Source organism: Megalobrama amblycephala, linkage group LG22 (assembly GCF_018812025.1).
Source record: "Megalobrama amblycephala isolate DHTTF-2021 linkage group LG22, ASM1881202v1, whole genome shotgun sequence".
Classification (NCBI taxonomy): Eukaryota; Metazoa; Chordata; class Actinopteri; order Cypriniformes; family Xenocyprididae; genus Megalobrama; species Megalobrama amblycephala.
This window is the reverse complement of record NC_063065.1, coordinates 11,137,487-11,165,225: the sequence shown is the minus strand read 5'-3', so window position 1 is coordinate 11,165,225 and position 27,739 is coordinate 11,137,487. Positions and strand designations below refer to the sequence as shown.

At 37.8% G+C, this 27,739-nt stretch overlaps 2 protein-coding genes across 4 annotated transcripts; one reads left to right on the top strand and one right to left on the bottom strand.

Moving 5' to 3' along the window:
* Positions 1-1,862: 1,862 nt before the first annotated feature.
* Positions 1,863-2,966, bottom strand: si:ch211-140b10.6 (protein POLR1D-like). Its single transcript, XM_048174608.1, has 3 exons — positions 2,827-2,966; positions 2,394-2,468; positions 1,863-2,293 (listed from the first exon to the last, which is right to left on the bottom strand). Exons 1-3 carry the CDS (start codon positions 2,847-2,849, stop codon positions 1,948-1,950), a joined length of 444 nt encoding a protein of 147 aa, XP_048030565.1. The 5' UTR covers positions 2,850-2,966; the 3' UTR covers positions 1,863-1,947.
* Positions 2,023-26,970, top strand: lnx2a (ligand of numb-protein X 2a). Of its 3 annotated transcripts, XM_048174604.1 has the most exons (12): positions 2,944-4,102; positions 4,699-4,784; positions 7,325-7,866; positions 12,269-12,492; positions 17,009-17,146; positions 17,239-17,438; positions 18,018-18,386; positions 20,314-20,493; positions 20,825-21,002; positions 24,172-24,397; positions 25,169-25,327; positions 26,448-26,970. In XM_048174604.1, exons 3-12 carry the CDS (start codon positions 7,463-7,465, stop codon positions 26,581-26,583), a joined length of 2,214 nt encoding a protein of 737 aa, XP_048030561.1. In that variant the 5' UTR covers positions 2,944-4,102; positions 4,699-4,784; positions 7,325-7,462; the 3' UTR covers positions 26,584-26,970. The 3 variants fall into 3 exon arrangements, with proteins under 3 accessions (XP_048030562.1, XP_048030561.1, XP_048030560.1); XM_048174605.1 differs by lacking the exons at positions 2,944-4,102; positions 4,699-4,784 and adding an exon at positions 2,023-2,100; XM_048174603.1 differs by lacking the exon at positions 4,699-4,784.
* The last annotated feature ends 769 nt before the right edge of the window (positions 26,971-27,739 follow it).

Genomic DNA, 27,739 nt, shown 5'->3' with positions numbered 1-27,739 from the left:
AGTGCTGTGTTTGCACAGACCTCTTCAAATGACAATAATGGCACTTTCTCTGCTATCTTAATGGGGCTCTCATGCGATATCATAAAGTTCAGGTAGATCCATTCCTCGCAAATCAAGCCTCGTAACGACGCTTAATGGTGTTTATATGACCTCGTTTGAAAAGGGAAGGAAACCGTTATCCGCGACTATTTTCACAATGTTGAAAGAGCACAAAAGGTTTTATGAAGCGTGAGTGAGACGACGCAATTTGGAAGTATATCCATGGAAGGTTATGAGAGGAATAATGGTGCAAAGTGATATTTAATGTAGCTTTGCCGTGCCATAGAGGAAATACACAACTTAAGGCACTGGTACATAAAATCGGCTAGCAATTAAAATGCGTTTTGAAACTTTAGATAAAACGCAATAAACCAGTTAGAGGACACGCAAAAGCGTTCTGGAACCACTTGTATGTTTGAGTAGGAGTAATGTGTAGCTATAAACGATAGGAGTTCAGCGAAGATAAATCATAATGGTACAATTGCGTTATGTAAAACGACACGTAAAGATGTTGATAACCCATGGCCTACACCCACAAGATGCTTGTCTCATAAAACCGTGAAGGATAACACAGTTTTGGCTACACGTGTGCTGTAGTTTTACATGCATGACTGAGGCGCGAGTAAGGTGGAACTAAGCATTTTTACTTTTCAGACTCTTAGATAAGAAATAATTCACAGCAGAGGACGAACGGCGATAAAATATGTTTGCTTGGTGGCGACAGTAAAGCTTGAAAACATGTCAAACCGCGGTAAAGGAATGATAATGACATTTAAACTAAAATTAAAGTCGCCTTTGAGGGAAAAATGCCAGACGCAATAAATAATGTATTCTGGAGACAAGGACTGAAAGGATAAATGACAGAAACATCGCCCACGAACACTCGTGTTTATTGCACAAACGTTAATTTTAAACAGATATTCTTTCTAAAGACCATTAATGACAAACTAGAATATATTGCTGATATATGACGCTACGAGAATCGTGTTTATTGCTGGTTTATAGGCTATTACATATATATATATATATATATATATATATATATATATATATATATATATATATAGCCTATACATACACCTAAGATTTTTAGTTTTTAAAAGTCTCTTATGCTCACCAGGGCTGCATTTATTTAATTAAAAAACAGAAAAAACAGTAATATTGTGAAATATTATTACAGTTTAAAATAACTATTTTCTATGTGAATATATTTTAAAATGTAATTTATTCCTGTGATGCAAAGCTGAATTTTCAGCATCATTACTCCAGTCTTCAGTGTCACATGATCCTTCAGAAATCATCCTAAGCTGATTTGCTGCTCAAAACATTTATTATTATAATTATCAATGTTGTATCATTGTATCAATGTTGAGCAGCAAATCACAATGATTTCTGAAGGATCATGTGACACTGAAGTAATGATACTGAAAATTCAGTTTTGCATCACAGGAATAAATTACATTTTACAGTGATTTTAAATTGTAATAATATTTCACAATATTACCGGATTTTTTTTTTTTTTTTCTCAAATAAATGAAGCCTTGGTGAGTTTAAGAGACTTCTTTTAAAAACATCTTACCGATCCCAAATTTTTAAACGGTAATTATATATATATATATATATATATATATATATATATATATATATATATATATATATATAAATAAATAAACAAAACAAAACACCTCAAGAGACATTTGTAAAGCACAAGGTATTAACATCGTTCTGAATATATATAAAAATAATAAAATATTCAGGTATTCAAATCGTTCTGAAAAAAAAAAAAATATATTCACAACCTTTCTCAATAATACAAATCTGTCTTTTTAGTGGTTTTTAAAATGCAATTTTAATATTATTGTTCCGCAAACGTGCACTCCCAAAACAAACGCTCCAAAGAGTGTTATATCATTTTTTCTTTCTGTCAGTGTATTTTTTGACATCTGGAGAACTGTCCCGCACGGGTGAGCGAGATCGAGTCCTATCTGACTTCCGGGAGAGGCTGGGGGAGTGGCTTCGGGATGAGGAATGACTGCGTGTCGAAGAGTGCTGTTTTGAAGTGTGAGAATGGGGTCTTCTGTGTGAATCGACTTTTTTGTGATTGCACTTTTCACAGTCTGTGTTGCGATGTTTTTCACAAGCTCTGTTGTACCTATGTTCATCTCTTCCTCTCTCAGAAGTACGCGACAGAGCAGAGGAACGAAGAGTGTTCAGCAGAAAGCGCTTGTTTGTACTTCCCAGCGGACATTTCATCCTAGAATACAGCAATTTAACCAGCTTTCAGATGCAAGATACATGAGGGAATTACATATTTATTTATTTATGATCAAGAAAGCATGGTTATCCACACTTACCACCCAGCAGGACCCATTGTCTGGGCACGGACTTTTGCTCTATTAGCTTCTTTAAGGAGCTCCTCCACTGCTTTCCTATGGGAGGAAGGAACATTAAAAGGATTTATAGTGTGACCAAGGACCCGAAGTATTTACGGTTTCATTGTCAATCCTGACTGCAGCAGGGACAAGATTCAATATATCTATATTACTTATTAGTATTAACAGTTGGCTACTTCTTTAAGGCAGTGGCACTAATTCCTCCACTATAAAATATCACAGATAATTACTACATGCAGTATGAGACCTGGCCATACATTATTACCTATAACGTTAGCTCTTCACTGACCGTTATAGTGTTGCACACAGTCGGGTTACACATTTAGCATAACATCGTAAACTAACACTGAATTGGCTGTAAGCAACAACAAAAATGTCTTTAGGATTGTCATACCTCTCTAGCTCACTATCATCCATGATTTATTTCAACTTAAACAGCATTCAATTCAATTCAATTATAACTCGTTTCGGCTCTTCTTGCTAGCTGCTGCTGTTGTTGTTTACTTGAGGACCCAAATTAGGACCCCGTTTGACTATCTAGTCCTAACCGAAGTAACGGATGTAAAAATATAACCTAACGTCAGTTGCAGACATGAGCATCACGGTGAAAATTCAAAGTAAAAATATGAAATCTTTCTGTAGTTGAAATTAATAAGTACAACATTTAAAAAAAAATTTGCGACACTTAGCTGACTGCGATCGCTTTTCAATCAGGCACTTAAATGGCCACACCTGCTTTTCGATTGACAGCCTGCTTGCTGAGTTAGGAACCACACATACTACTAACATACTACTCTTTTACCATATTTTTGATGACAGGAATAGTAAGAGTAGTGTGCTAGTATGCGGTTCAGTGAGCGCCGCCTCTACCTGAGCCGACAGTAGTGAAAACGACTCATTTCCGCGTATCGGTTCTTTTGAACAATTCGCTCGAATGAAACGAATTCAAAATGATTCAGTGGTTCTTTACGTCATTACTTGGTCCCCTGGCATATTACATGCTCTAAAACGTTCTAGTTAAGTCATATGTAGGAACACACTGCAATATTTATTACGTTTTCGACTAAGCTTTATTTTATAAAGGGTGTTTATTGCCATGTGCCTCAGTTAAATATGCTGCCACCATGATAAGGCACGAATTGTAACCTAAATATAATTTACATTTACAATAAACAAAACTAAAATTAATTTACATGTCTTGATAATAATTTATTTGTATCTTAAAATATTTATAATTATTAAAACTAACTTTGTTTTGCGTTTGGAATGGTTTTATTGATAAAACTGTCATAAAATCAAGTCATACACGTATTTTATTTGTAACATTAGAAGTAAAGTAACTCCTTTTTACTATCAGAGCGCGGTTCTCGGTTCAATGAGTCGGGCAGTTGTTGACTCGAGAGCCGCACAGACTGATTCAGTCCAATACGTGTTCAGACCAGTACACGTGTATTGTCCAGACCAGTTTTATGAACCGGTTCAACTGATTTGTTCAAAAGAACCGATTCAAAAGAACCATTCGTTCACGAATCGGACATCGCTACAAGACAGATACGGGGGTGTTTTGACGTGCGGATGCGGCTCGGGCAAGCTGCGGTGGATGTGATTGAGCTCCACGATTCTCCCCTCTCGGGGCCAGAGTTCACACCATCCAAGGGGAACGCGAATAGGTAATGTTATTCAAATACTCTTATTATCACTCGCTCATCCTTTTATACCAGGCGTATTTTGTTATATGCCATTGTCGCCCATTGTACAGGCGATGGCACAGACAGAGACAGACAGTAAACGAAAAATTTACAGCGAGCCACTCTGTACCAGAAATAATGAGATATCGATATTTGTATGTGTCATGGATCCGGATTGGATACGCCTTATTAACGAGACAATTCATGCAGGTGGCATCCACAGACATTTTAATTCAGACGAGAAAGCGCTGTTATTTCTCCTCCCCCTCCCTCCATTAATTTATTTTTGTTTGCCTACCTGTTTGTGAATGTACAACCTTTCTGAAAATTAAGGTCAATGTATTGATTTTGGAAAACCAATGCGTGATGGGTGTCAAAAAATGGTGGTTTGTGAATAGATCTGCAGAATGGAAACATGTCAATGCTATTGAAAGCCTCAATAAATAAAGACTTTAGAGATGTGCCTACACGGAAACTGTCAGATATTGCTTGCTTCCTTAGATGTTTAAAGATTAGGCATTAAGTCTATTGTTTTCTGTCAGCGCAGCTAAACAAACATTTAATTCTTCATCCCCCAGACAGCCAGATAAGCGTGAATGTGCCATTTTGCAAGTGAGAACACAGACAAGTGTGACAAGCAGCTAAAGATACAAGGATACAACAAGTGAGTGGCCTTGAACAGCCCTTGCGGTCAATATCTAAACACTCCCTTGTGATTAAAAGTCTTCAGAGAATCAACATAGAATAGAAACACTAATGGCAGCTGCCCAAAGGCCGTTCAGCCTTATGTAATGAAGCCCCACATCATGCTATCAAGGAATGAGGTTTAAGCTGCTTCATTTAGATCAGACTGTCCACGTTAAAACGTTACAGTGTGCTGGACGAGCGAGCATGGGTATGTGTGTCTGATGAGACGTTGACAGGGCTTTGTAGTGGGAACAGAGGAGCCTTGTGTCCTCATGATTTATTCATGTCCAGCTGCAAGATAAAAACAGAGGCAGGTAGTCACAAGGATGCCGTTGACAGACCAAGCGTGGGGCTGGTGGTCATGGACGCACAGCTGTCGGATGCTGGGGATACAGGCGAAGGTTGTAGTTATTGTTGGCCCAATAGATTGCCCCCTGCTGTTGGGTGGCCTCAAAAAGCCAATTATAAAAGGTGTAGTTTAGGGGTTTTCAATCTTTTAGAGCCCATATTCCCCCATTCATGTTCAGTACCTGTCAAAAGTTTGGAAATATTATGATTATTAATGTTTTTGAAAGAAATCTCTTATGCTTACCAACAAAGGCTGCATTTATTTAATCAAAAATACAGTAATATTGCACAATATTATTGCTGATTAAAAGAACTATGTACTATTTTAATATATTTTAAAATGTAATTTATTCCTGTCATGACAAAGCTGAATTTTCAGCATCATTACTCCAGTCTTAGTGTCACATGATCCTTCAGAAATCAATCTAATGTGATGATTTGCTGCTCAAAAAACATTTATTCGTCTTATTATTATAATTATCAATGTTGAAAACAGTTTTTGCTGCTGTGTGACACTGAAGACTGGAGTTATGATGCTGAAATTCAGTTTTGCCATCACAGGAATAAATTATTTAAATATATATTTTAAATTGTAATAATATTTCACAATATTACTGTTTTTACTGTATTTTTGATTAAATAAATGTAGCCTTGGTGAGCATAAAACACTTCTTTCAAAAACTTAAAAAAAAAAATTGTAATATTTTCAAACTTTTGACAGGAATCCCTATACTAAAATATAAAAGGACAATTTTTATGTATAAAAAAATCCCAATTTACAATGTAAAAAGTACGGAAGAAGATTAGGGCCAAGCAATAATAAAAAAATAAAACCATCTCGAGATTAAAGTTGTTAAATTTCGAGGAAAAAGTCGAGATAAAATGTTGAGAATAAAGTCATTAAATTACGAGAAAAAACTTGTTAAATTTAGAGAAAAAGGTCGAGATAAAATGTTGAAAATAAACTCGTTAAATTACGAGAAAAAAATTGTTAAATTTCGAGAAAGAAGTCGAGATAAAATGTTGAGAATAAAGTCATTAAATTACGAGAAAAAAGTTGTTAAAATACGAGAACAAATTTCGTTAAATTATGAGAAAAATGTCGTTAAATTTCGAGAAAAAAGTTGAGATAAAATGTTGAGAATAAACTTCGAGAAAAAGGTCGAGATAAAATGTTGAGAATAAACTCGTTAAATTACGAGATTATTTTTTTATTATTGCTTGGCCCTAATCCTCTTCTGTAAAAAAGAAAGAATATTAAAAATATGTCTACAATATTATATGGAAATGTTCTGTTTTATTGTTATTTTTCCTACTTTAGTACTGTACTGTTATTTAATTAAATTGTTATTTATTTATTTTAATCAAATTTATTAATGTGTTTAGTTTAATCTTATTTTTTTTATTATTTGTTTGTTTATTTATTTAATTTTTATACTGCTTTTCTCTCAACTTTTCCATGGAGTCCAGGTCTAATTCACACACAAAAAAAAAAAAAATCTGTCATATTTACTCACCCTCATGTTTTTCCACTTTATTTCTTCGAGCTAAGGCGAATATCAAGATTTCCTGTGACTAAAGACTGCAAAACTAGTGTACGATCTGAAATCATATTGATAATATGAAAAAGTATCGGAAAGATACTTTTCAGAAATTCACCTTTTGTGTTCCACTGAAGAAAGAAAGGTTTGGAACGACATGATGGTGAGTAAAAAGAGACAAAAGGCGAACCTTTCCTTTAAATTTGAAGTGTATCAAAATTAGAAACAGGGCCTTCAGAGGAATGATTTTAATTATAATCTAGTAGATTTTGATTAATATTTGTATTTAATAACTTGAAAGCGCACCCTGGTTTTTACGAACAAGTGTTATCTGTTCAGATCTTATACAGTGTCTATTTTTTGTCTTCTTCTCTTACCCCTCCTCTTCTCACTTTCACATCAAAACCTCTTGACTCTCTGCTCCCTGCTGCAATCCTAGATAATTCTGTCTCTGTGGGATTGAAAGATTGCTCCGGGCGAGAGAGCAAGAGATTACACTGTCAGATTAATGTGCAGGAGTAAACCCACACTGCTCTGCAACATAATCTCATCCTCACAACACATGGCACACACACAAACACTATCTCATTCACAACAGTTACCTCACTTCTTCTCTTCAACCCTTCAGAGTGATGTCACACCGTCTACCAGGGGGTGGCCGTCCCCTGCCGGAGTCACACAGCCTCTGACGCCCATGGGACGGACGCCCCCGTATCCAAGATACTGAGTGCGCGTGTGTGTGTGTGTGTAGCCGAAGCCGAGTGCAATGGGCAGTCTGGGAGAGGGAGTGGACCCGGGCATGGTGAGCGAAGCTCTTCTGGAGGCCCTTTGCTCTGAATGTGGACAGATTCACCGCGCCTGGGAGAACCACCTTTATAACTATCGTTTGGAAGTGGACGATGATTTGGTGTGCCACATCTGCCTTCAGCCGTTAGTTCAGCCCCTGGATACACCATGTGGCCACACCTTCTGTGCCCGCTGCCTGCGCAGCTTCCTGCAGGAACGGGACTTTTGTCCGCTGGACCGTGCGCATCTGCAGCTGCAGGTCTGCCGGCGCTCCAGCATTCTGGTGCACAAGCTGCTGGATAAGTTGTCGGTCACCTGTCCTCTCACGCCCTCCTGTTCTCTCAGCATGCCACGCTGTGACCTGGAGGCACATCTCAAACACAGGTAAGATACTCAACACTTGCTTACACACAAATGTTCACTTTAGAATTAAAATTTCCTGATAATTTACTCACCACTGTGTCAAGGTTTTTGAGGAAAACATTCCAAGGTTTTTCTCCTTATGGTGGACTTCAATGGCTACCAACAGGTTGAAGGTTCAAATTGCAGTTTCAATGCAGCTCTACACGATCCCAGATGAGGAATAAGGGTCTTCTTTGGCGAAACATTTGGTAATTTTCTTTAAAAAAAGTAAAAAATTATCTACATTTTAACCACAAATGCTCATCTTGGATGCGCCACGTATTACGTAATCACGTTGGAAAGGTCACGCGTGACTTAGGCGGAAGTACCGAGCAAGTGTTTAAAGCAAACGTGCAAAGTCAGAAGGCCTGTACAAATGGCCTATGTCACACGTGACCTTTCCAACATGATTACATAATGCGTGGCACATCACAGAGTTAGTGCAAGATGAGCATTTGTGGTTAAAAAGTAGATAATTTAAATAAAAGCCCTTTGAAGCTGCATTTAAACTGCAATTTGGACCTTCAACCCATACCCCAGTCTACTATATGGAGAAAAATCCTGGAATGTTTTCCTCAAAAACCTTAAGTTCTTTTCAACTGAAAAAAGAAAGACATAAACATCTTAGATGACATGGAGGTGAGTAAATTACCAGAAAATTTGAATTCTGAAGTGAACTAATCTCAAATGCAAAGCCAGTTGAAATCAAGAACGTGTCTAGCCTTTCATCAGTACTGTGGCACAAAAAAGTGTGCCCATATTTTGATGCAGTTTTATTAATACTGTTGTGGATATAAATCATCTTTACCTGCGGTACAGAGTCTTTCACAAGCTGCAAATGCAATAAAGAGCTGCTTAGTCACTGACAAACATTAGAACACATTTGTTTCCTGCAATGGATTGTAGGTAAATATCCACCTCATCCAGCGCTCTTTTTGTTTTCTGTATTATAAAAGATCCACTACCACTATTTCAGTGGGAGAAATCGCTGTAGTGCATGAGTAAACTGTTCTAATGAATCAAGCTGATGCAACGAACAGTTTCAGACCTTTTTGCAAACCCATTTGACTGATTAGATCAAAAGAGTGATTCATATGCGTATCTGGCATTGCTAGTTCTTATTCTAAACAGCTGTTAAAAAACATACAACTTGATTGCTGAAATATTATCTGAGAAAATGGTATACGGTAATCTTCATTGACATGTAAGGATTATGAGTAATACTTTATATTTTACTGATGCTTGTGCCCCAGTAAAAAGGGTCTAGTGATGCCCCTGGCAGCTGAAATAATTATTTTATGTGTTCCTGTAAGTATTCCTGTAACAGTAGAGCCTGGTGCTCGCAATACGAAGCTCATGGGTTTGCTTCCCATTGAATGCAAGGATTAATAAAATGTATACCTTGAAAGTAATGTAAGTTGCTTTTCGTTAAAAGCATTTATCAAATGTGTAAATGTACATGTAATGGTTACTTTCAACATATTTGACACAGAACTATAAGCATAAAATCTGCCTTTGCAGATTTGCCTTCGCAGCCAAGTTAAACATGAAGAAGTCATCTGACTGGCATGTAAAGCAACCAACTATAATTGGCTTATTTTAAAGATGCTATGAAATACATGTGCTGTTTTCTTTCTTTTGAAAGATACTTATTTGGGAATGTTTAGAACTACACTAACATGTAGGTGGCCTCAAAGTTAACAGATATAAGCTACAAAAAATTTTTTTTGAGGTCCTTACGTCACATTTAGGCTCAGCTTAAAGAATTAGTCCACTTTTAAATACACTTTTCCTGATAAATTTACTCACCCCCATGTCATCCAAGATGTTCATGTCTTTCTTTCGTCAGTCGAAAAGAAATGAAGGTTTTTGAGGAAAACATTCCAGGATATTTCTCCTTACAGTGGATTTCAATGGCTACCAACAGATTGAAGGTCAAAATTAGAGTTTCAGTGCAGCTTCAAGGGCTTTAAACAATACCAGAACGTACTTTCCGCTTCCGCATTCTTCATAACACTTACGCTGAATGTCCTACGCCTTCCCTATTCAAGTTATGGAAAAAACGAAACTGCCGCCGCATTCGTTCCGTAAGTAGAATAGGGAAGGCGTAGAACATTCAGCGTAAGCAATATGAAGAATGCGGAAGCGGAAAGTATGTTCAAGGCGATATTTTGTTTATAAAGCATAAACGGTTGTATTTTTTTCGAAAATGACCGATCGATTCGCTAGATAAGACCCTTATTACTCATCTGGTATCGTTTAAAGCCCTTGAAGCTGCACTGAAACTCTAATTTTGACCTTCAATCTGTTGGTAGCCATTGAAATCCACTGTAAGGAGAAAAATCCTGGTTGTTTTCCTCAAAAACCTTCATTTCTTTTCGACTGACGAAAGAAAGACATGAACATCTTGGATGACATGGGGGTGAGTAAATTTATCAGGAAAAGTGTATTTAAAAGTGGACTAATCCTTTAAGTTCTTCAAGACATGTTCTTCTGAAGAATTCATTGTAAACACAAATTTGTTTTTAGGTAGACTGATAAAAAAGAAAAACGTGCACCCTGACTTCAGGAAATTGCAGAGAAATCAGCCAATAAGATTGGAAATGCGACTTTGAAATTCATGTGTGAATTATGCATAAAACAGTCTGTCTCTTCTTTGGCTAAAGAGGTGGTTACACTAGACTGCAAAATTTCTTCAGACATGGACAAAAAAAACAATTTCAACATATAACAAATAATAAATTAAAAACGTGAAAATATACAATCTAATCCACTTTCCTGCAACACTGGAAAGCTTTAAAGTTTGTTTTTTTAATTCATGTTGTTATGAATCGATCTTCTATTGGTCACACATTTTCATATAATATAAATTCCCATGTCAGAGTTCATCAAACTTGAATTTTGGAATGCAACAAAATTCCTATTAGCTTTTTTTTCCCCTTTCTCCTGCATTCGCATGTGTATGAATGGAAGTCAGTGGAATGAAAAGGGCAGTGTCAAATTTCGACAAATAAAAATCCAATGATACTAGTTTCTAGTTTGTTATGTATTTTAGAATGTCAATTCCAAATATAGGGATGTACTGCTCACATATGAGCATTTTTCAAACAGAATATTACCTACATACACCATTGTGGTGTACCATTACAAGTAAACCTGATCAAAATGCAGAACACATTTTAATAAACGGTTAAACGAGCATAACCACGTCTGCAGGGGCTTTTCAGTCAGAGCTAATATCATACTCAGGTATTTGTTAGAGTTAGACGATGATGCTTAGCAGACAACGACTCCAGTGACTTTCTTGCGAGTTGAGCCTACTGGGGTTGATCTGACTTCCTATCTGGGGATTATTTGCCCCTTCGTCATGTGATGGGAGATTAGTCGGTCCTGTGTAATGCACTGGACAGCAGCAGTTTCATATTCTCTTCAGCCATGCTGGGAAACTTCAACTCTAGAAACCTTTTCAACCACTTCTTCTGTGAGACTGCCAAGGGGAACCCAGAGCTATGGTGAGTTAGAGAGTCCAGCATGGTATTTAGTACTAAGAGTTGGCAGGACTGCGTGGTTTGAGAGAGTGGTATAAATTTGGGAATTAGTTCTGGTGCAAAAGATAGGACTGATTGGTGTCTTTGGATGAACTGAAGGTCTTGGCCTACTAAAGGTTTGATGTCTGAAGCCAAACGTCAGATGAATAGTTCAAAGTTGAGTTAGTTTACAAATCAGAGGACAAAAAAGTGTAAAGTCTTTGGTATAATCATCTGTTTTTGTAAAGACAAGTAGAAAGGTGGAAGTTTTATCAAATCATCTATACTTCATAGATAATTATTGCAAGAATGTTTTATTTATAGCTCTGTGGAAAAGCACCAAAGGAGATTACTCTTAACAAGGCACTAACACCTTCCTAAGAGAAGGCTGAGAGTTACTGCCAGCATTAGCCGTCTTCTCTTAGCTTTGTTGACAATCTGGTGCTTTCTTGTTATACTATGCGACCTCAGCATGTAATACTATCCTACAGGTTTTTGTCCTCATTGATGCGTAGAGTGATTAATTAGCGCTGCTAATTGTATGACAGTTATGTTAGTGAAATGCTGAAATCTTCCCAGCTTAAAGATAAAGAAAGATCTAATATAGATCTAAGAAAGATACTAATATAACACTGCACTAGACTGTGTTTGGGAATACAAGATCAGGGCCTTTTTACTGTAGGTTCCTGGAATAGCATCTGCCCTGAGGATGTAGCGCAAGGTTTTTTGTGTTATTTGCTTCCTTTTTCTTGTCCTTGTCTTCCACTTCATGTTAAAAAGACTTCTGTGTACCTGATTCCTGAATATTTCAGGTTACAGGTTATTGTGTTTATATGTTTGTGTCTATGTGGGTCTAGGTGTCCTGGGACACAGAGTCAGCGAACAAAGCTGGATCGGACGCGGATGGACGGAGACGAAGATAGGGTCATGGCGACCAATCCCCCCAGATCCCCCCAGACTGAGACGAAGGAGAGTACACCATCACCACCTGCTGGATCCAACGCATGCAACAATGTCCCTACATGGACAGAAGAGCCTGGCGTAGACAACCCCGCCTTTGAAGAAAGCACGGAAGAAGACAGTTAGTACCCTAAGTATAACTTTCATAATTTGAAACACTATCAGCAACGTGACTAAACACACAGTTGATTTTAAGGGAGATTACACAGTAATCACACAGCAGCAGAATGTGGTTGTCAGCCCTATATTTGAGGTACGTTCACACAGAGTTCAGTTATTTACAGAAGTGACAACCGATATTCTATAACCAAACTCACGCCTGTAAATTTTCAGGACTTGCAACCGCATTCTTGGAAAACAGGCTCAGTGTGAACGGAACCTTTGATATTACTTGGTAAAACAATACAGGCTTGACTCCCATTGCACGTTCATACAGACATATTTGAGACGTTAATGTAAAATTGCTGTGTGAACAGGATGTTTCTGGAGTTCTTTGAGCAAAGCTACTTGAAGGAAAAACGCTTGTTGCGATTCACTGATAGGTGGAGATTTCTCTGCAGAATCATGGGTAATGTAGTTTCTCACCAGGAATTCCACTGTTAAACATGATTATTCAAAATATAAGTTGAAATAATGTTGGCTGATGGCTTCAACAAAAGCACCATTGTTTAAAGGTGCCCTAGAACTTTTTTTAAAAAGATGTAATATAAGTCTAAGGTGTCCCCTGAATGTGTCTGTGAAGTTTCAGCTCAAAATACCCCATAGATTTTTTTTAATTCATTTTTTTAACTGCCTATTTTGGGGCATAATTACAAATGAGCCGATTCAGGGTGTGTGGCCCTTTAAATCTCGTGCTCCACGCCCCAAGAGCTCGCGCTTGCCTTAAACAACATAAAAAAAGTTCAAACAGCTAATATAACCCTCAAAATGGATCTTTACAAAGTGTTCGTCATGCAGCATGTCTAATCGCATAAGTACAGTGTTTATTTTGATGTTTACATTGATTCTGAATGAGTTTGAGGCTATGCTCTGTGGCTAACGGCTAATGCTACACTGTTGGAGAGATTTATAAAGAATGAAGTTGTGTTTATGCATTATACAGACTGCAAGTGTTTAAAAATGAAAATAGCGATGGCTCTCGTCTCCATGAATACAGTAAGAAACGATGGTAACTTTAACCACATTTAACAGTACATTAGCAACATGCTAACGAAACATTTAGAAAGACAATTTACAAATATCACTAAAAATATCATGTTATCATGAATCATGTCAGTTATTATCGCTCCATCTGCCATTTTTTGCTATTGTTCTTGCTTGCTTATCTAGTCTGATGATTCAGCTTTGCACATCCAGACGTTAATACTGGCTGCCCTTGTGTAATTCCTCGATCATGGGCTGGCATATGCAAATATTGGGGGCGTACATATAAATGATCCCGACTGTTACGTAACAGTCGGTGTTATGTTAAGATTCGCCTGTTTTCCGGAGGTCTTTTAAACAAATGAGATTTATATAAGAAGGAGGAAACAATGGAGTTTGAGACTCACTGTATGTCATTTCCATGTACTGAACTCTTGTTATTTAACTATGCCGAGGTAAATTCAATTTTTGAATCTAGGGCACCTTTAACAATCTCATAGATCACAGTAGGTCTTTTTTTAGATCACATTTTTTATATCAACTATGCATTCCATTAATTTTGTGAATTGGTATGTTTTACCATGATGCAAAGAAATATAGAGCTGAGTATCATCAGTGTAACAGTGAAAACTAACGCCATGCTTCCTAATGATATCTTCCAAAGGTAGCATGCAATGGTCCTAGCACTGAGCCTTGCAGTACTCCATACTGAACTTGTGATTGATATGCTACCTTTTCATTTACTGTTACAAATTGGTAACAGTCAGATAAGTATGATTTGAGCCATGCCAATGCAATTCCACTAATGCCAAAGTAATTTTCGAGTCTGTTTAAAAGAATGTTGTGGTTGATAGTATCAATTGCAGCACTAAGATCCAGTAACACTAATAGAGAGATACAACCACGATTGGATGATGACTGTAACTCTAACGAGAGCAGTCTCAGTACTATGGTACGGTATAAATCCTGACGGGACATCCTCGCGGATACCATTTCTTTCTAAAAGGGAACATAGTTGTGAGGATACTGCCTTTTCTAGTATTTTTGACAGAAAAGGTAGATTCGAGATCGGTCTGTAATTAACTAAGTTTCGTTTTTTAATAAGAGGTTTAATAACAGTCAGCTTAAAAGTTTTTGTTACGTGTCCTAATGACAATGATGAATTAATAATATTAAAAAGAGGATCTATGACCTCTGGAAGCATCTCTTTCAGTAGCTTATTCGGTATAGGGCAGGGGTCGGCAACCCAAAATGTTCAAAGAGCCATATTGGACCAAAAAAACAAAAAACAAATCTGTCTGGAGCCGCAAAAAATTAAAAGCCTTATATAAGCCTTATATGAAGGAAACACAGGCTGTAAGTGTATATTAGCTATATTAGCCTACTATCAAAATGACTAAGTACGCTACAAATACATAATGAGGTATTCCCGAGGTAAGTTATATATTTAAAATCTGCTGAAAGCTACAGAAAAAAAGAAGCAAAAAAAGAAGCATGGATCGGTGCAATTCACAGAAACAGCAGGACTCCAGCAGAGAAACGTGGATTTGCAGTTATCATTTTGTGTCAAATTGTTGGATTTTGAGGTAAAATCATTCCATTTATATTGTATTGTTATATATTATGTTGATAAATCATCTATGAAATATTTTCCATGTTATATTCTGCATAATTTGTATTTTTTTGAATAGAACAACGAGACACAAACCTTTACATTCAATCCCGTTTGTGCTAGGGGGGTTCGGGGGCATGCTCCCCCGAGAAAATTTTGATTTCCTTGGTGTACATATATGCATTTTAATACGTTTTAAGGCCAACAAATTGGATAACAATAGCTTTAAAACCATGTCAACAAATACATACATGCATGCACAGTTTTGAGGCAGCTTTAATCGCATGTTTGGTAATTTCATGACTTCATTTAGCCTACAACAGAATAACGACGGTGCATGCCCGTAGTTTCTTTAGCGCTTTAGTTAAGCTATAATAAAGTTATGCAGCGCGCGCCGGCGCATTTGCTCGAGCAATTCTTGGGTTCACGCTTCGAGCAAAGTAGGCTAACGGCTGATTGGAGTTTTACTGACATAGCCTGACGACATCTCATCTGACCGCAGTTCACTGTTGAAGCTACATTTTCCGCGCTCGTTTGAATTGCGCCTGGCACTGAGACGAAGTCGGAATGCGCGTCTGAAAAGTGTCCTGTTTGTTGTGGTCGTAAAGAGACAGTTCTATATAAACGCAGCGTTTTACTTGGCAACGTTTTAAAAAAATATTTTTATTTTTGGTATTTTTTATGCTCTGTTGGTGGTTTGTGGAGTAGCATCACCTGAGGGGGATTAGACAAATGCTGAATTAGAGACGGTAAAAGTGAGTGGGTCCAATATCATTGGTCTTAAAAAGTGGGTGGGTCTTGTTCCACCCACATACAATGGTTCCGACGCCCATGATTCACAGGCAGATTTGCTTTATGTATTTCCCCGGCGTCAAATCAGGCACATATAAATGTCAGGAAACATGACTCCAGGCTGCATGTCTATATTCATGGATTAGGTTTATTTGACAAGTTGTAAGAAACACTTTCGAGTCCAACCTTTAGTGTAATTCGTTTGTTTTTACTCGCGTTTTCGCAGTTTCCCCTGTTAAATCTAGTCATGCAGCAGGTTCTTTTGCCACTCAGTCCAGCTGAGGGAGCGCGCTTTCAGCGGGAAAGTGACGTCGTCGATGGCTATGATGCAAATCTTCGTTGACAGGAATGTTGAAATTAAATATGTATTATACACATTTTTACAGCATTGGAAAACGTTAAGAATGTTTGTGTTTGTCCTCCTACAGAAACCATATGAAAACAAAAAATATATTTTTTTCATTTTCATACATTTTTGAAAAAGCTCCAGGGAGCCACTAGGGGGGCGCTAAAGAGCCGCATGCGGCTCTAGAGCCGCGGGTTGCCGACCTCCGGTATAGGGTCATGCATGTATCATACATACATGTTGTTGATTTTGATGATTTAACAAGGTTAGATAATTGTTCCTCTCCTATAGCAAAGAATGAATGGAATTTTTCCTTGGGCACTACAATGCACTGTCTGATGCGATACTGTAGTATTTCCTCTCTAATATTATCAATCTTTCAAGTAAAGAAGTTCATAAAGTCATAACCGCTGTGCTGTTTGGAAATGTCTGGAGTTGAAGCTTTATTTGTCATTAATTTAGTCACTGTATCAAAAAAAATACCAATGGTTGAGTCGAAAAATAAGCAGATCTACCAGTTTTTAATGCCTTTCTGTATGCGATAATGCTTTCTTTCTACGAAATGCGAAACACCTCTTGTTTTATTTTCTCATCCAGTTGCGCTCCATTTTTCAAATAGACCTATTTTTATCAATTATTTTCAGTTCATTCCAATAGAGATTTGCACATGTTGCTTAGCTGACACTTGTTTTTCAAAAAAGTTTTTGTAAAATTTACATTTTTAGCTCTTTCTTTCTCTCAAAGGTGTCCATGGTCTGGAGTGTGCTCCTCCACGTGTGAAGCGTCCTCTCAGCAACCCGTGCATCCATCTTCTCCGTACTGGTAGTTCAGCCTCTTCGGGGTGGGACTTTGTTGAAACTTTGCCTCTTTCTGCTGAAGAAGGTATGATTATTTAATCCGATCCAAGAACCAAATCACTTTGTTTCTCTGAGATAATATACCGTTGCTTGGGTTCCATATGTCTTGTTCTTTAGGTTGTGTGAAACTTCCATCTCTACCTGAGGGAGAAATCACAACTATTGAGGTTCATCGTGCAAACCCCTACACAGAGCTGGGCATAAGTATTGTTGGTGGAAACGAGACCCCCCTGATAAATGTGGTAATACAGGAGGTGTACCGTGACGGTGTTATAGCTCGAGACGGAAGGCTGCTTGCTGGGGACCAAATACTTCAGGTATTGCCACTATGTTCCGAAATAACTTCTGACTAAAAAAGACATTTTCACTGCTATTTACAGATCAGCCCTGATACTTTAATCAATCTTTAAAGAGCTCTAATGAATAGTGGCTGCAGAATGGCTTTGAAGAGAGGCAGTCTTTGCCACAGATACAGAACAGCATTCTTCAAACTGACATTCACTTAAGTATGTAACTTGCTCCATCAATTTGAGTTGTTCTGACCCAGAATTACCTTTTGAGTTTTATGCATTGACTGAAAAAGAAAACTCTCTGCTCTTTAATTATATAATTATTATGTTTTGGTTCGACTGTCAAGATATCTGATTTAAATAGTGGCTGTCATACAAACTTGTTTTTGAGAAAATGGTCAATAAAGAGTCCAATAAACTTTTCATTCAAACAAAATAAAAGAAATTATACTTTTATTTAGCAAGGATGTATTAAATTGATCAAAAGTGACAGTAAGACAACAAAAGCACAAAAAAATATTTTCTTCACACATTGCAGCTATGATAGAGCTCATCACGTTTGTCAAACCCATTCATTCTTTCTCTACGCTTTCCATTCGAGTGCAGGTGAACAACGTAGACATCAGTAATGTGCCCCATAACTTCGCTCGCTCTACACTGGCACGTCCCTGCGCCACTCTGCAGTTGACAGTTTTGAGAGAACGCCGCTGTTCTGCCAGGCCACCTGTGGCAACTGCTACGCCCAAGGGCAGCCCTGCCAGCATACGCATCACCTTGCACAAGCGGGAATCATCAGAGCAGCTGGGGATCAAGCTGGTGCGGCGTACAGATGAAGCGGGTGTGTTTATCCTGGACTTGCTGGAGGGAGGGTTAGCAGCCAAAGATGGACGACTTTGCAGCAACGACAGAGTGCTGGCCGTCAACGAGCATGACCTGAGACACGGCACGCCTGAGCAGGCAGCTCAGATTATACAGGTAGAGAGAAAGCACGTGTGCGGGGCAGTTCAGGTCAAGATAAGGATGCTAGTAGACCTTTGCTTTGATAAATGATAGTAAAATTCTATATTTGTTGTTTAAAGAAATTAAAAAATAAAACACTAAAAACTAAAATCAGCCATTTTAAATGTGACAAGTAAATTTAGGCATCATAGCATTATAATATACAGTATAAAAATGGATGTTTATTATGAGATTTGATAAATATTATATTTAACTGTATTATCATATTATTAGTGTTTTTAAACATTAATTTTAAGCGAGCAACAGATGCTATTTTTATTATTATTTATATACTATTATAATATTATTAATATTTTAAATTTACTTTTACCTTTATATTTTCAATTTTTTTAGATTTAGATTAATTTTAGATTGTTTTAGTAATTTTGTCCTATATATACACTATCCTCCAAAAGTTTGGAAATGCCCTAGAAAAGTGGGGTTTTGGACAATATTGGCATGAATCCTTTTTAATTTGTGATAATTTTGCACTGATAAGGGACAACACAAACTACGTAAACATATTTAATTATATAAACAGTTTATACATAGAAAAAAACTTAAATTTTCAATTCATCAAAATATCCACCATTAGCAGCTATCTGCTCTAAACTGGGTTCTGATTGGTTTATTGTATTCTAAACTTAATTGGCAATCAATTGTTGAAGCTATTAAGGTGTGCTGACCCAAAAATCTTTTACAAACCTGGGCCAAGTTTAAACCAGTAACCAGGCATCACAGCTGGCAAAGGGGCATGTCTGACTTTGACATGTATATATTGCCATTATTATGTATTCAAAATTAAAATTATTATTGCTGGTCTTCAATGATAATGTCAAGTTACTTTAATGTATTTGCACCAAAAAATGATAAGGATTTATGCTGATATCATCCAAAACCACTTTGCCAGGGGTGTTTCCAAACATTTGGAGGGCAGTGTGTATATGTGTATATATATATATATATATATATATATATATATATATATATATATATATATACATATATATAGGTATATAGGTATAGATATAGATATAGCTTTAATTTATTTTTATTTCAGTTTTAGACACTTTAGTACTTCAATTTAAACATTTTTTAAGTTTTTCATCTAATATTTATATTTTATTTTATTTTTATTTTAAGTTTTAGTTTTAACAACACTGTAATCTAAATGTAAAAATAGGAGAAATGACCATGCACAATTAAATATCCAATATCGGCCGATACGATTAATAAAAAAAAAAAAATCTAATATTGGCCATTTACTAATATGATTACAGATATATTCTGCATTCCTAAATATTGTTTGAAAAATAATCCCAAAGGTTTATATTAAAGGAGGGCTTCGGCCACATCTAGAGCCAGGAAAACCAGTAAGCACTGACCTAGCAACACCCTAGCAATGACATAGCATCATCCTTGCAACCACCCTAGCATGGCGGTGACTTTTGCACGGGCTCACATTTTTTTCAGAAAATATAAATAGAGTTTATGTTCTCATAATAAAACGGCTATTGTCATCTGTGCAAATCTCAGTGCCTGTTTAGGACATTAGGACACTGCCGCTGCTCAGAGGGTAATGTGATTGATAGTATCTTTATGTCTACGTGAGCTGCTTTCTCCCATCTGGCTGCCCCAATCACACAGAGAAAGGGCAGCTAAAGCATTATTAAGAATAGCACTGGCAGACAGCAGACTGTCTTTTCAATACAGGGGTGCCGCTGTGGTTTCCATCATATGTCTGGAGGGAGCGTTGATTGAAGTCATGTTCTAGGGTGTGGCCCTCATCGGGTCCCCTCTCTGTTCAGGGCCCTTGAAATCGCCCTAACCCCTCCCCCCATTACGGCGCCCCTGGAGAAAGAGTATTAGGTATTTAAACAGAACACCTACTGTCATCTTCTAGGCTAGTGGAGAAAGAGTCAATCTGCTGATTAGCCGGTCCAGCAAGCAGACTATGGCCGTGCACACAGGCTCCACCTTGACCAGGGACATTTGGAGCCATGAACACATCCCGCCGCTTCCCTGCACTGCGACCCCAAGCCCTGTCCCAAGTCTGCACCTTGCCAGGTCTTCCACCCAGAGAGTGAGTACAAATGCCTGCAGCCAAGAGCGGGAGCAAGTCTGTGTGTGTTGCAGAATCTATTTTAGCTCTGTGGAGACGTAATTAGGGAGCCCTATTTCCGAAGCATCTGGGTAGCCTCCAGTTTTTCAGACCACAACCTTAATTACTCCTGGTTGGATATATTATGAGATCAATTATGAAGTTGGAGTAGAGCTGATCCCGTTGGGATGACGAACAGCACTCAACAGAGAGCCGATCAGAGTGTCAATTAAGAAATGGGCTTTCCCTTTTTTCTCAGATGCACGTCTGAGAGAATTTGTGCTGTTTGTGTAAAAATGAGTGTGTGTTGTAGGACCTCTCCCAGTGTGTGACCTGTAAGGAGAAACACATCACTGTGAAGAAGGAACCTCACGAGTCTCTGGGTATGACTGTGGCAGGGGGACGGGGCAGCAAGAGTGGAGAACTGCCGATCTTTGTGACGAGCGTCCAGCCCCATGGCTGCCTGTCACGTGATGGACGAATCAAACGTGGTGAGTTACATAAACCGCATTTTCTTTCTTAAATTAGCATCTAGATAATCCTGACCCAAGTCCTGAGCAAGTTTATGCAGCTACCGTCAACAAGATATCAACATTGAGCCTATTTACTGCATATTCCTGGTCTTATTGTGTATGATTCATTGGTTCATGTTATTCTGAAATAAATAAATGTTTGTTTTTGGTAGCGATAAGAACGTAGGATTTTTTTTTTTTTTACAATATCCAAATAAATTAAAAAAAAAAAAATCAGATTCCACTGCTACATAATGATAAATTAGGGATGTCCCGATCGGGGCCGATTTAATAATTTTTTTAACTGATCTGTATATGCTGTCCTAAGCCTGATCCTTTATTTTAGCTCCTTTAGATCCTTTTTGTGCAGTAGGTGGTGGCATAGATATATATGTACATAGATACCTCATTAGTGGCTATTTCTATGGGCCGCTATATGTTAGCCGCCCGCCATGTTGGAACGTTCAAAGCCGGTCCACAAATACTCGAGTGCAAGTTGACTGTGTGTCTGCAACTGTAGTTCGATGCATGTATGAATATATCTATATCTGCAATAGACTTCAGCAGAGGGCGTCAGCTAACATCATAGTTTAAAAACCTGTAATATTGAGTTAATAAATATAAAAACACAAACCAGTCACACCAGTGAAAGGTTGTCTTCGGGAATTTAAATCTCAGTGGTTTCACAAACAGAATTCTTAATGTGAGTGACGACACGCTGACCATTCCAAGATGGCGGACAGGCCAACGTGTCTGAAGCGGTCGAATGTGGCATCTATGTATACATGTCTATGGGTGGTGGTATGCAGCTTTAAGTGAGCTTAAAGCCTAAAGCTTCGTTCGAGCTTCCATGTTTAGCATATCTGATGCATACTTTTGTAGCAAATCTCTCGAAAGTAATTTATTTACTGTTTATTTTTATCTGCTGTCAGACTATCTGAGGTCATTGCCATAACGCGTTGCTATGGGTTGCGTCTTTCTTCGGACTTGACTGACAGACTGGCATGCATTCTGACACCGTGAGCTTCATGCTTTCTAACCTTATCTCCACTGTTTTCCTTTTTGTTGCAATTATTCTGCTTATTGTACATATAAAATACAAGAAGTTTATATCAGTAGTTCCATATTCATAATTGTGACCACACAGTCTGTTAACAATGTATGTATATATATATAAATATAATAGTTGAGTGTCCACTTTAGACATTCTACCAACTATAAGTAACTTTGCAACTACATGTCAACAACCAGTCATTAGAGTATTGATAGACTGTCTGCTTAATATCTGTTAACACTTTATTTTGATGGTCCTCAGCAGACATTCTACTGACTACAAGTGACTACATCTACATGTAACCCGAAACCTAACACCTAACCTAACAGTCTTCTAACAGCCTTCTAACACTCTAATGAGAATTAGTTGATATGTAGTTGCAATGTTACTTATAGTTAGTAGAATGTCTAAAATGGACTATTGAAATAAAGTATAACCAATATAATTAATTACTGTAGTAATTGTTATATTAGAATTACTCCGTAGTGATAGATGCCCCATTTGTACATTTGGGCCCCTGCCCCAGAGAAATTCTCTGCACATCCTTATATACACTGCATTGATTTTAATAACTTTAATGTACTTGAAGTGTGCACCTAGCACTAGGAAAATACAAGTATCGGATTAGAACTCTGTATTAGCAGATACCCAATATTCAGTATGACTCGGATCAGATCGGTGGCACAAAAAAACTTGATTGGGACATCCCTAAAATAAATAACAATTTTATCAATTAAAAACAATTCTTTCAAAAAGTGTGTTTAGTGACTTTTTAGAGGCAGAATAAATGCAATCCAATATTGTCCCTAATTATATATCAAACAACAATACTAAAACAAATAATTAAAATTAAAAATTAATTCAATAAACTTTATAATATACTACTGACAGATTGCATAATGTGTAACTTACTTGTTGTTCGTTACGGTAACTTCAAGCAACTTCACAAAGTTTCAGTTAGCTGTAAACTGTTTGTGTTGATTCGCTAAAAAGAACCGACTCATTAGAGTCATTCGTTTGGGAAACCAACTATACTGGTTGTGATTTATGTGTTTGATTCGCTTAAAAGTATTGATTCATTGAAGTCAACCATATGAGATTCAGACTACACTAGTTGTGCTGTATGTGTTTGATTTAATAAAAAGAACAGAATAAATATAATCATTCATTCAGAATCAGAATACACTGGTTGTGCGGTATATGTTGGATTCTATAAAAAGAACCGACTCATTAGAATCATTCATTCGAGAATCACACTACACTGGCTGTGCTGTAGAGGTGCGTCCCAATTTGTGTACTTATGCATTATTCTTTGATGTTTTGTAGTATAAATAGTGTGAGCAGTGTGTTCACACTGAAAATTCAAAAAAGAAAAAGTGCACTAAATACCAGGTGATGCACTTAATTAACCACAAAAACGAAGTGTGGAATGTTGGACATTTCATGCACTCAACTCTCGCAGCTTTGAGGGGCTATCAGACTTCAATGTTGAATGACAAAATAACCATATAAAATGTATACACTACACGGTTGAGTACATAGTGCATAAGTACATTGTGTATAAGTGCATAATGCATCATTTTGGAATGCAACTTATGTGTTTGATTTACTAAAAAGAACCAAGTAATTAGAGATATTCGTTTGGGACTACACAATTTGTGCTGTATATGTGTAAATCACTAAAAAGAACCATGATATACATTCAGTATTCAGAATAAACTGGTTGTATGTGTTCAATTCACTAAAAGGAATAGATTAATTTGTTTGGGAATCAGACTACACTGGTTGTACTGTATGTGGTTGATTCCCTAAAAACATTCTGTAATCGGACTACACTGGTCGTGCTGTCTGTTTCACGCTGTAGATTCACATTACATCAAGCTGTGGTGCTTCCTGTCCTCTAGACAACAAGGCCCCCCCCAAAAAAAACAATTCAGAAGGTTGTTTTCCAGGAAAACACTGTTTCCCACTTGTGCTCCGATGATGAAGTGCACTGACGTAAAACCTGTCTCCATGGGGCTTCAGCCGTGTTGCAATCCTCTCTGTGTGGCTGTTTGGAGTGTCTCTAAGTGTCTTTGTCTTCTCATTGCTCAGGGGATGTACTGTTGAGTATTAATGGTCAGGATTTGACCTACCTGAGCCACAGCGAGGCAGTTGGCACTCTGAAGTCCAGCGCTGCGTCCTGCTCTGTCCAACTGAAGGCACTAGAGGTCAACACAGTTGAAGAACCGGGCCTGGACGAAGAGCTTCTCCCTCCGCATGAAAACGACTATGACGCAAGCTGGTCGCCATCATGGGTGATGTGGCTTGGACTTCCCAGGTAAATGCAAATTTTGCAGAGCTTTATGTGGACGATTGTTTGAAGAGTAAAAAACAGCAGCGCTATTAGAGTGGATATGCTTTTGGAAGAGTCCAAATGGTTTTTCAGGCACTCTATGTCTCCACTAGGAGACTTAAAAATAGCATCCTCACCTTGCGGAGCACTGATCCAAATTACCCTAAAATAGTCAATGCAATCTGGCCTGGACTACCATCATGCCAGGTTTCGTTTCACCTACTTTTTTCCCATCCAAATCTGAGTGGAAACAGCTCTGAAGGGAGAAAAGGCAGCTATTTTGATGACTTGGACACAAAAAATGTCTGTAGTGTTGATGTGTTTTGGATCAGCAGCTTTATGCAGTGTTAACCCATGAGGGGATTATGGCTGTGGCGTGATGTAAACAGCTGCAGATTATCAGATGAAATGTACATGTGGAGATAACTTGCCCATTTTAGCCTAGCCTCGGGTTATTCAGTCCAATCTCACTCCTTCCTTTTTCACTCTGCCCTCCCTTTTGTCCTTTATCATCCATCGCCTTTGCTTTGGCACCCTTTCTGTTTCCTTTTCCCTTCCAGTCATTGTGCCAAATCCTCCATTTCTGTATGTCGCCTTACTCTACTACAAACATATTTTTGTTTTTCTGTTTCTCCATCTGTAGTCCCTTAGTATTCTAAGCAATCTGACATGCAATTTATGACTGTGATTAAACAGATGGGGGAAAAATATATGTCCTGATGGTGCACTTACTTTCCATGTTGTTCTCTGTCACAGCTACCTGCATAGCAGTCATGAGATTGTCCTCCGCAGAAGTCACCCTGGCAGCTGGGGCTTCAGCATCGTTGGAGGTTATGAAGAGAACCACAGCAACCAGGCGTTTTTTATCAAGACTATCGTCCTTGGAACACCCGCTTACTACGACGGGCGTCTAAAGTGAGCAAGCGCAACAAAACAAACAATAAACAGTGATAGATGATACACGGCTAGATGATACAGCACTTTGGATGGATGGATGGATGGATGGAAACTCTGTAAACAACCGATTCAGTGAATTGGTGAGTTGTTTAAAGGATTAGTCCACTTTTAAATAAAATGTTCCTGATAATTTACTCACCCCCATGTCATCTAAGATGTTCATGTCTTTCTTTCGTCAGTCGAAAAGAAATTAAGATTTTTGATGAAAACATTCCAGGATTATTCTCCTTATAGTGGACTTCAGTGGCCTCCAGATGGAAGGCTTACTTACTTACGGAACGAATGTGGCGCCAGTTTCATTTTTTTCCGTAAGTAGAATAGGGAAGGCGTAGGACATACAGCGTAAGCGTTTTGGAGAATACGGAAAGCGGAAGCACGTGCAATGCATTAATGTGTGTTTATAAAGCATATGAAGACTTCAGATGCAAAAGCCTCTAAGTGCCTTCTGAAATTTTCTTCTAAAATGAGCATTTTTTATCAAGCTTGTATGTTTAGGTTCAGTAATTTTACTTTAATGGAAATTAATAGGTCCTTTTCATTGCCATTAAAGTGACATAACTGAACATAAACATATGAGCTTGATAAAAATGCTCATTTTAGAAGAAAATTTCAGATGGCACTTAGAGGCTTTTGCATCTGAAGTCTTCATATACAGTTGTATTTTTTTTTTTTTGAAAATGACCGATTGTTTCGCTAGATAAGACCCTTATTCCTCGTCTGCTATCGTTTAAAGCCCTTTGAAGCTGCACTGAAACTAATTTTGACCTTCAACCATCTTGAGGCCATTGAAGTCCACTATAAGGAGAATAATCCTGGAATGTTTTCATCAAAAACCTTAATTTCTTTTCGACTGACGAAAGAAAGACATGAACATCTTGGATGACATGGGGGTGAGTAAATTATCTGGAAAATTTTATTTAAAAGTGGACTAATCCTTTAACCAATTCAAACTGAGAGTGAACTGTGAGTTCTTTTAACTGATTCATTAAAAACTACCATTTGTATTAACATCATTCTCTTCCACTGAGTTGTATTGATACTACATTGACATGATCACATTGCTTCGTGTTTCATCCAGGTGTGGCGACATGATAGTGGCGGTAAACTGTCTGTCCACGGCTGGCATGAGTCATTCCGCCCTGGTGCCCATGCTGAAGGAGCAGCGGAGCAGAGTGGCGCTTACCGTCGTGTCCTGGCCAGGAAGTCTGATCTAACCCCACCAGGGCACCATGCCTCACCTCAGACAGCACTCATATCTGTGTTCTAATGGTCCTATGTGTTCTACTCTCTGCCACGGAGGCACCATACTGTCAAAGCCAGAGTCTCGGAAAATTGAATGCTTTTACTTGATGCTGAATAAACTAGGCCTTAGAAAACCTGCCACGCCCATGAGGCCACCGCCCTCTGGAGAGCAGCCTTAAGGTCTCCCCTCACCATGCCGAGCAGCAGTCCACTCTACCGGAGGTTTTATATACATGTTATCTCTTAATGTGATCTACGTTTGTGAATGTTTGTGTAAAAGAGACCGAACAAATGTGTATGTGTGCAAGTATGAATGGATGAATGTGCACATCTGTTTAATAAATCTTTCCCAGTGAGGATATGAGAGTTAAGCCTCAGTTGATGTGTAAAAATGATTTCTAAACCCACTTATCAGATTTGATCCAAAATTTTTACTATAATCTCAGAAAAGGCTAACGTTGGAAAGTTCCAAGCTCTCTAGAGATAAAATGTGGGATAAATATTTGCCCTCCTAAAATGCTTTTTGAAAATCTTTGAAAAGATTAGCAGCAATATCTCATGGAGGATTTTGCTACCATTTTTGGGCAGGGGTTCAAGGTTTGGCTGGTTAAGCATGTCCCCCATTAGCTCCTACTGATAACTGCCATAACTACACCATCTGGCAGGGAAAAAGAATACTTAAAAAAAAAAAAAAAAAAAGTATCAGTGTATATACACAGCCTAAATCTTCATGAAATACATATGGTTAAAATAAACCTAAAATAAGGTCTGTGGTTAACAAGATATTTTCACAGTTTATTCCATGACATACATCAGTAGTAAATTTTTAAAGCTTTTACTCGTCTTGAAAAGGGGACATTAAACATCACACCAAACAAGTGAACTTGTCTTTTCACTAGTCCACTTTTAAAGCCTTGAGTTTGCCAACCAATCCAACTCTCTCAATTGTGAGGTTGAAGTAATGCAACTCTGGCATAGTTTGTTTATAGCCTACATTTAGCTTTTTATTTCTGGTGATTGTATTTAGGCTTCAAATGTTGTTCATTTGAGTTATCATGAACAAAACAGCCAAGACAGAGCTCATTTTCTGCAATAATCAAAGTCAATGGAAAAAAATCCTACTGGGTT